This window comes from Amyelois transitella, chromosome 6, assembly GCF_032362555.1.
Source record: "Amyelois transitella isolate CPQ chromosome 6, ilAmyTran1.1, whole genome shotgun sequence".
Classification (NCBI taxonomy): Eukaryota; Metazoa; Arthropoda; class Insecta; order Lepidoptera; family Pyralidae; genus Amyelois; species Amyelois transitella.
In genome coordinates this window covers 3,914,914-3,924,729 of record NC_083509.1, presented here as the reverse complement: position 1 = coordinate 3,924,729, position 9,816 = coordinate 3,914,914, and the positions used below count along the sequence as shown (strand labels likewise).

General features: G+C 36.2%; 1 protein-coding gene across 1 annotated transcript; it reads right to left on the bottom strand.

The window, feature by feature from the left end:
- Nucleotides 1-685: 685 nt before the first annotated feature.
- LOC106139220 (cytochrome P450 4d2) lies at nucleotides 686-8,246 on the bottom strand. Its single transcript, XM_013340616.2, has 11 exons — nucleotides 8,023-8,246; nucleotides 6,422-6,528; nucleotides 6,036-6,126; nucleotides 5,738-5,923; nucleotides 5,126-5,195; nucleotides 4,773-4,969; nucleotides 4,597-4,706; nucleotides 3,725-3,858; nucleotides 3,382-3,482; nucleotides 1,587-1,766; nucleotides 686-1,249 (listed from the first exon to the last, which is right to left on the bottom strand). The coding sequence occupies exons 1-11, from the start codon at nucleotides 8,171-8,173 to the stop codon at nucleotides 1,095-1,097; spliced, it is 1,482 nt and encodes a 493-aa protein (XP_013196070.2). The 5' UTR covers nucleotides 8,174-8,246; the 3' UTR covers nucleotides 686-1,094.
- Between the last annotated feature and the right edge of the window lie 1,570 nt (nucleotides 8,247-9,816).

The window sequence follows — 9,816 nt, the reverse complement described above, 5'->3', positions numbered from 1 at the left end:
TAAACTCGTATTGGATCATGGTTACACATCCAGTTGCCTGAATACACAGGTTTCCTCTCGACGTTTTCCTTCACCGTAAGAGCATCGGTTAGGTAGTATTAAAACATAGCTTCGAAAATAGTCATTGTTACATGGCCGGGGTGAGATATGATTGTAACTATAAGCCGTCAAAATAAAACCAATTTCTATTCATTTAATAGTTTATTTGTCAAAGTATGGTAGGTAACATGCGTCATCGACAAGACAGTATATCAATATTCATACATACATATAATAAAATAGTAATTGAACGATATCTGTAATTAAAAGATATTGCCAAAAAGTTGCTATGGATCAGATGGGGGATCTATGTAAAACCAAAATGTCATTTAAAGAATTTATGTCTGTCTCCTGTCCACCACCTGTCTCCGCAGGATACTGGAATTTTTCGGCCACATTGCACGGAAAGACGGTCACAACATGGAGCAGCTAATGGTGACAGGCAAGGTTGACGGAAAAAGACCTAGAGGTCGCAGCCCTACAAGATGGTCGGATCAAATCCGATCGTCACTAAACACCGATCTCCATAAGGCCCTCCACGACGCAAAGGATCGCAACAGGTGGAAGGAAGACATCAAAGAGAAAGTGATTCGGCGGGGGAGTCACGACCCTCAGCAATGAGGTATACGACGCGAGGAGGATGTCTGTCTATCTGTACGTTTGTACTCGCATAACGCGCAAACTATTGCTCCGATTTGAATGCTGATTTGATACGCTTGGTCCAATATAAAAAATGTGTATAAAATTTCTCTCCCACCACTCCTTGGGCATTACAGTATTGAGATTGTCAGTGAACTTGTACGGTAAATGGAATTGCGGGCAATAATTATTTTTAAACTAGTTGTTTTCCGCAAATTAGACCTCAAAAACACTTTAATTTTTTTTTACAAAATTGTAAGTATCTCAAAAACTACTTAACTAATTTTAATTCCCTGCCCACCTACTTAAACTAAAAATTATATTGACAGACCCTACATTAAATTTAAATTGCATTAATATCAGAGCAATGGTTCCGAAGTCATCGCGTTACAAACATCGCTCGCTTCGCTCATAATCTAGTCCCTGGGCAGAAATTTCACATAAACTCCATTTCTTGAACGTAGAATGAGTTCTGGAACCAACTCTGGTTCGACCGAGGATGGCATCAGATGAAACCGTCTTATTATACCTGCGACAATAATCTTCAGTTCCATCATAGCAAATTTTTGACCTGAGGAATAAAAAAATTGACTAATTCAAGTTTTGAAGCAAAAGTATATCCGCTTCATTTAAAATCAATACAATAAAATTTGAACAAAATATAATGTGATATATGTTGAATATTTTTTTAAATCCTACTCTATATTCCCTACATAACTTAGGTCTCATTGAAATTTACAGTACACACATACATGTATACATCTAGACCTTACATTGAGCTGGATGCCATCAGTACTGAACATGGCATAAATCGGTTGACCTAGCCCCAAAAAAGATCCATACCTCGTCAAAAAGGACGACACACTGTATCACGTTATTATTATCAGATTAAAGCAAATTTACATTACCAATACAATTTCTGGGTCCGGCACTAAACGGTATCCAACTGAAGGCATTTCTATGGACTGAAGAATCGAAACGTTCTGGCTTGAAGACCATTGGATCTTCAAATACTTCTGGACTGCGTTGCATTTGGAATATATTTATAATCACAGATGTATCAACAGGTATGTGAAATCCTGTAATATCTGAAATAACGAAATATATTTCAGTAAGTATACTACTCTGTCAAGAAAGTAGCGGGAAAAGATCAATAATACACAAACTGTTTGTTATTCATCCAAATTTATTTTATCACCTTCAAAATATGCTCCTTTAGAAACGATACACTTACGCCAACGAATAATCCAATCATCAAAACATTTTTTAAACGCTGTTTCCGGAATTGAGGTCAGTTCTCGCCGCGAATTCTCTTTTATGTCTTCTACCGATTGAAAACGGGTGCCACGAAGTGGTAATTTGAGTTTAGGAAAAAGAAAAAAGTCGGCTGGAGCCATATCTGGTGAATATGGTGGTTGCTCGATGGTATTTGTTGAGTGTTTGGTTAAAAATTCGTTCACAATGATGGCCTTGTGCGAAGGTGCATTATCATGGTGCAAAATCCAAGAATTTTCTTTCCACAAATCTGGCCTTTTTCGTCGGATTTGCTCTCTTAAACGCCGCATAACACTCAAATAATATTCCTTATTTACCGTTTGACCTTCCGGCAAGAATTCCGAGTGCACAACACCGCGATAGTCAAAGAAAACAGTCAACATGACTTTGACTTTTGAACGACTTTGGCGTGGTTTTTTCGGTTTCGGTTCAGTTGGAAGGCGCCACTCCGAAGCTTGTTGACTAGTTTGCATGTCAAACTCGTAAACCCACGTCTCGTCACCAGTAACAATGCGTTTCATGAATGTTGGGTCGGAATTGACTCGTTCTAGCATGTCCTCAGCGACTCTCATGCGATTGAGTTTTTGAAAAAAATTCAGGTCTTTTGGGACTAGCCGAGCGGCAACATGTTTCATACCCAAATTATTAGTTAAAATGGTACGGATCGACTCGTGAGATACAGAAAGTTCGGTGGCTATCTCTCTCAAAGTTGAATGAGGATTTTCAGTCACTATTTCCTTCACTTTTGCGATGTTAACTTCAGTTGCAGACGTTGATGGCCTACCAGAGCGAGGCAAATCTTCCATCACATCTTGACCGCTTTTGAACGCTTTGTACCACTCATAAGCACGAGTTTTTGATAAAGTCGATTCACCGTAAGCCTTCTGTAACATTTTCAGTGACTCCGAACACGATATTCCATTGGCAATGCAAAATTTAAGACAAACTCTTTGTTCGATGTTTTTATCCATTATGAAATTAGCAATACACACTAGATATGATATAACTAAAAATAGCACTGTATTTAATGTAAACAACAGATGCAACTCAAACTCCGCGCCAAAATGGAAAACAGTTGTGCCAATCTAACAACAACAAAAAAAACAAAATTTTTAATTTGGAACCATAAATAAATAATCCATTCCCGATACTTTTCTGACTGAATGTATTAAAACTGAAGGTCGTTGCATTTTCCATATTGTCTGTTAACTATTTACTTAACTTTCAGCAGAACATGTTTTTGCCCTTTAAACTTGTATCATTTATGAAAGTACAAATAAAACAAAAAGCAAACATAATGAAAGAAGAATATTTGCAAAGTTAAATACTCGCACCGTAGCATTATACTTAGTTTAAACAAACATTAAATTGAGTTTTAATAGGCCTATTCATTACAAGAAAGAAATACTTAATTGTTTTCATTCTCACCAGTTCTTTTAATTATTTTGCGTTCAATAAGTGGCACCGACGGATACAATCGAAGAGCTTCTTTTAGAACCATTTCTAAATATTTCATTTGTTGAAGCTCGCTGAAAACAAAACCCATCTTAATTATCATGCCAAAACAGAGGTTTAACATGTAAATTTTACGAAATAGATATGATGTATACTAAAAATATATTGCAGTCCCGTTCGGGCAAAAAGTAGGTTTTTTTGTCGACAGGGGGTGATATCCCCGGATAGAAGTAGCATCAAATGTACTTAATCGTTGAAATAAGAATATTTTGAGTCCTATGAAAAATTTAAACATAAAGGGTATCAATTTACTCACGAATAAGAGGGATCTCTTTCCAAATCATCACCAAATATACTTTTTTGTTCGTCATATAGTTTTTCCTGGATATCCTTGTATTGTGATAAGCAGTACAAACTAAATGCGATTCCAGAAGTCGTTGTATCGTGGCCCTAAAATATTTTTTTGTATCTATAATATTATAGAAGAGCCTTTGATGATAATGAATGATTATAAATTTTCCAATTAAGGTAATGTTTATGATGTATTTCAAGTTATCCTACTACTATTATAAAGGCGAAAGTTTGTATGGATGTTTGTTACTCTTTCACGCAAAAACTAATGAACCAATTACCATGAAATTTGGTATGTAGGTAGCTGAAGACCCAGAATAACACATAGGCTACTTTTTATCCCAGAGTTCCCGCGGGATTGATAGGGTTTCCATGCGGACGAAGTCGCGGGCGGCCTCTATTTTTAATATTTTACAGACACAAAGTAATTTTATCGAGATCTTCAAGCAACATGCCACAACTCATACTTATTATTATTTAAGGTTCATTATCATTGGACATTGTCTTTCACAGGATTTCAAAGTCAAAATTACTTCGATGTAATAGGCACTGATTGATTGACACTCGCCTACCGCTTAAATCTTTACATAATGTATTTGCTTTATAAAATAATCAGCGTTTATTTTTTAAGTATTTTGATGTTGAATGATATGGGACCATCATCGTTGGTTCCAGTTGCATCCTCCCTGTGGAGTAGAGACAGCTCCCTCTCTTATTGTCTTATTGTATCTCGAGAACCCTACTGGCGAACCTTGCCTAGCTTGGATCATGGTAACACATTCTTTTAAACGTTTTATTTCTAAGACAAGATAATTAAATACGTACGACGGAACATACCTCAAACATAAATGTGTCAACTTCCTCGCGAACATGTTCATCATCAATTTTGTTTCCATTTATTTCAGCAAGTAGTAGTAAATCCAAAAACGCGTGTTTATTTTTTATACCTAAAACATTTTATTTTAAATGATTCAATAATTCGTACTTATATGCCACCTACTTTAGTAACTTACCTATCTTTGAAGGATCGGTTATAGTTTCAGTATTAGATTTTTTTATTTCCTTTCGCCGTGCGTTAATAACTTGCTTCGTCTGACTGTGAAGTATTTTCAATGCTTCATCTTGTCTTTTTTTCAAAGGTGTTAAATTAAATACAGCGTCAATTGCTAAAAAGGAATTTCTCATTCTACTTGACATTATGTTTGAGGTGCTGTAAAACAAATGAAATTAAAAAAATTCCTACGTTTTAGGAAATATCTAAATAAAATTATATAATATAAGAAGGTATTACCAATTCCAGGTAATACCATCTATAACAGACAAAAGGAGATCAAAACCAGTTTAAAAAAAGACATATTATACTCACCACTCTATAGCTTTTACATATTTGGACTCTGTGTCAGTTTGTATTTTCATTGAAACGCCCATTATAGACTCTGAAATATAATTTTTTTAAAAGTCATGTGCCTAAACCTTAAAATCAATCTTGAAACAGCAACAACAGAAAGAGAAAAGAAAAAAGAACTACTTTTTTTTCTGCCTTACGATGCAAATTACACATTACCTAGGATGTTACTTTCCATTTTGTTAAATTAAAGAGACCACATAAATCTAGTGCCAGCATATTTAAGATTGTAAATAGTATTGAGATCCCAACACACATACCTATTACTACGTCTTATACTACACTACAATATGCCTGCGGTTCTGCAGTCGTTATTCGTAAAATCCCGTTTATTTCCGATCTATTCACCCACAATCGTAATCTACATGCCAAATTTCAAAACTTTACATAACTAGCGGTTTGGGCTGTCGTTGATATCTTAGCCAATCAATCGCTGTTCTCTTTAATTTTGGTAGATGTTAAGATTATAATTGGTATCTGCATAACAAAAATATTTTTTACTATATAAATATTAGATATGGATTTTTAATGTAGGATTTCATAAAAGTGAAACTTAAAACAAATTCAACTAACCTGTGACATTATCCAAAGCAGCTAGTGCTATGATTGGAAACACATCTATCGATTTTCCATCTGCCAGTTTTCTTAACTTACCAACTAATATCTTTTCATTTTTACAGAATACTGGCAAAAAGTTTTGTAAAATATTAAAATGTAAGGTTGGTGTCAAAAATTTGCGATGTGTTTTCCAACGTTGTCCTTAAACAATAAATATTTTGTAAAACATTTTGTAAATAGTTTTTCATAATAAGAAAAAACTTAATAAATTAGCAGAAAATCCATATTAAAAAATTACAGAATAGACACTAACCTGTAGCAGTAAGAAGTCCATAACCAAGCCAGGGCTTCAAAAAGTTATAGGACCGTCCTTTGTCAATAAACTCTGTGCTTGAAAGTAAGGCCTGAAATAAGATATAAATGCAATTTGATATGTAAAAAGCATCTATTATAAAATCTTATATATTCTTATATAATTTTACAATTATATTTAATTTAATTCTGACAAAGTAGGAAAAAATATTTTTAGGAATTAATATTATATGAATGAAGCCATTTAAATTTATTCTATTTCAGTATCAGGAACCCAAAAAAATGTTTACTTATTTTTGTGCGTTTTGTAGCTGCAGCACAATAGTCATTATGTTAAGAAAGAGCTTTTCAATAAATAAAAAAATACCTTGGTTAGATGCTACTTACTTCTGCAAAGTTGGGGTTCGATATTATCATGTATCGATTAGATAATAGAAATACCGAATTCACGCTGCCATATTTTTCAGCCAATTCTTTCATAACTATTAAAAGCTCTGAAACAAAAATTCCAATAATGTTTGAATTTTACTTCCTATGTCGATTTTTTAGAACCTGACCCGAATATTTTTCGACCGAGTTAGAATTGCGGGATTAAGTTAAGACAGATTATTTTTTTAGGTCAGGTTCGAAATAACCACGGTACACTGAATGAACAATTATTATGTAGGAACCAATTATTATTATGTTAATAATTAAAACTTTAGTGTCACATGTATGCTAGTACTACCTACTCCGACAAGTGTAGTTATAATATAGAAGAATCGTGGCGTAAACAGACCGACTCAAGTCATTCTACTTATTGCCTCAATAAAATGAACGTGTTCCTTCTATACTTTGACCAAATAATGACTATAATGACGTAATTAAGTAGAGGTACAGGTAAACCTTTCGTAACAGTACGCTATTGTGGTCGAATTAATAGCTTTTAGAATTTTTGTCTGTTTGTCTGTTCGCGATGGAATTAAAAACTGCGATGCCGATTTGAATGCAAAAAAAAATTAAAAAGACATTAACTTATGAACGTTTTTCAATAGTAGGTACCCCTTTGCTAGGAGCATTATGTTGAATGATTTATCGGCGTAGACATAATTAGAAGTTTATATGATAACATCAAACATGATGTTTTAAAAATATGCATGTTTTTGCGTTTATTCTAGGATATAGAAACTACTAATATAGTTGAACTCTTATTAATAGCGTTGAACATAGGTATAGAGATACCTATGTATTAAAATTTCTGTTTGCATGTCGGTACAGCAAGTCTATTGCTCCGATTTGAATACAGTTTTCTCAGATGTTTTAGATTTGATCCAACTTAAAAACTGGGTTCAGCTTTCGTTCGATTTAAGCGGGCGGAGCCACTGGCGTCCTCTAGTACAAATATTTTTCCTCCCTGAGTCCAGGTTGCATCCTCACCTCTATGGAGTATACCTTTGAACATGGGTCCTAGATGGGGCGAGTCAGATTTTTACACGAAGTGACTCCCAACTGACCTCCGCAACCTTTTTCAGGTAAACCTAACCCGTATTGGATCCATGGTTACACATCCAGTTGTCTGAGTGTGCTGATTTCCTCAAGATGTTTTCCCTCACCGTAAGAGCATTGGTTAGTATTCAAAATAATTTTCATAACTTCGAAAATAGTCATTGGTACTGGCCAAGATGGTATTTGAACCTGTGCCTTTCTGCGCATCACGCATTTTAATCACCTTACCGATTCGACCACCGACGCTCTTAGTGCATTATATATCTAATTGATAAAATATTAGATATTTACCCGTATCGTGCACAGGGACTGCATTTTGCTCCGGCGACAATCCCGGTTACTGGATGTAACCGCTCTGGAAGAGATCCGGGGTGCGCCTGTTGACCATGATCTATCGCACTCACGATGATTTGAAATCTATTCAAAACTCGTACAAAGACGTATAGGTAGAATATGTATGAATGTTATGATAGACCAAGGATAAAAAAAAAAAACAGACTTACTCTGTGCGTCCACAGCCATCATATGGGCATTTCCTAATATGGGTAGGGGCAGAGGTCCTGGAATATTTGATTTATAGTAGTCCCACAACAACATCAACCAAGAGATAAGGCTCATTAAAATAGCCGTAGAAATGAATATCACCGTGATCATGTTTATAATATAATGAGACGACTTTATCAGACAAACAGTCAACCACGAATGAGTTAGTTGATTACTTCAATTAGGAAATTATGTGACACTGGTTTTACTAAAATAAGGAGACTGCAGAAACAACTTTGCGTGTTCAGTAATAAACAGTAAATTTTTTGTAGAGAATAGGTACAGCGTCGTCGGTGCTCGAAAGGATATGGTGTCCGGCTAAAATGCTCAAGTAATGCGTGTGGAGCGCAGTTTCAAATCCCACTCCAGCCATGACTTTTTTCTGAGTTATGTCATAAGTTTCAGTGCTAACCGATGCTATTACGGCGAGGATAAACATTGTAAGGAAACCTGCACATGAGTTAGATTCACCTGCAAAATTTACGGAGGTCAGATGAGAGTCTCTTCAAGTAAAAACCTGACTCACCGTGACTTATCTTGGATTGGGTGAGTCGTCACGATGGTCGTAAAAGCGGTCAAGTTTGAACTATTTCTTTAGTCGCCCTTTATTTATTTAAACTTTATGCACGTAAAATGTACAACTCGTAGTTTCAATGCCACAACGCATACTCTGCCAGTCGAACCTTAGGACCAAACTGAGTTGGATGTAGGTACGGGTGGTGCGATAACTGTAAAATAAATAAAGGCGTAGGGACGTGACGGCCCCATCGCCCCCTGGGTCACCTTCCCAATGCAATCAGTCTCCGCAGGGCAAGGATGGAAGTGTAAAATGTCATAACGCTGGGGGTGCCTGACCAGATCACCAGGATTTCACGCCCCGCAGTCTCACCTCTCTTCATCCTTAGCCACCCACACCGATGTTGCCCCTTTGTTGCCAATCATGGTGACTGATTTGAGGGGCCCATTTAGTGAGTGGCAAGTCACCACCTGCCACATAATAGTCACGTATTCATGATTATGGCAGGTGTCCGAACTTCTCCAGCAATAGCCCAGTTTAACTCCATCCAAACGTCAACTCCATAACCCATCATCCTTTTCCTTATTCTGTAATAGCTTGTAGCGGGAGCGATGATTCGGCTCGACCGCCACCAAAGGGAAGATCTTCCGCCAGGCTAGGTGTTATGCCTGGGGAACCGTGAAATCTTTGAAATCGCGATTCAGTTTCTTCGCTGCTATTGGTTGAGCGCGTCAATTTCTTCGCGATGATTGACAGTTGTTGTGAGACTGGATGTTGTGACGAGTGGCGTAGAGATGTCGCCACAAGCTCCACCTCCTGCCAAGACCTGTTCATGGACATATTATTATCGTCTATTGATATGGCCGGGAACGGGTTCTGGCAGGAGAACAACATAACATCAACTTCTCCAAAGGGCCTCTACGTGTTGGATTTCTCCCCCCTTCCTATCCCCACGCAAGCCTCTCAAAATTCAAACAAAACAAAATAAATAATAATAATATATATATGTATGAATACCTATATAATTTTAGATTGTAAATTGAGATACCATGAGTTATGTTAACCACAAGTGGGGGGAAGCTGGTTTTCTGAGATACAAGCATCTGCTTAGTTCAAACATCTCTCATAATCTTACCTATGTTATGTCATTGTATTTATTGCTTGATATTTGAGAGAGAAAAAAATATTTGATTTGATTTGATTTGAAAAAAAATGTTCAAATTATTGGGTAACAGGT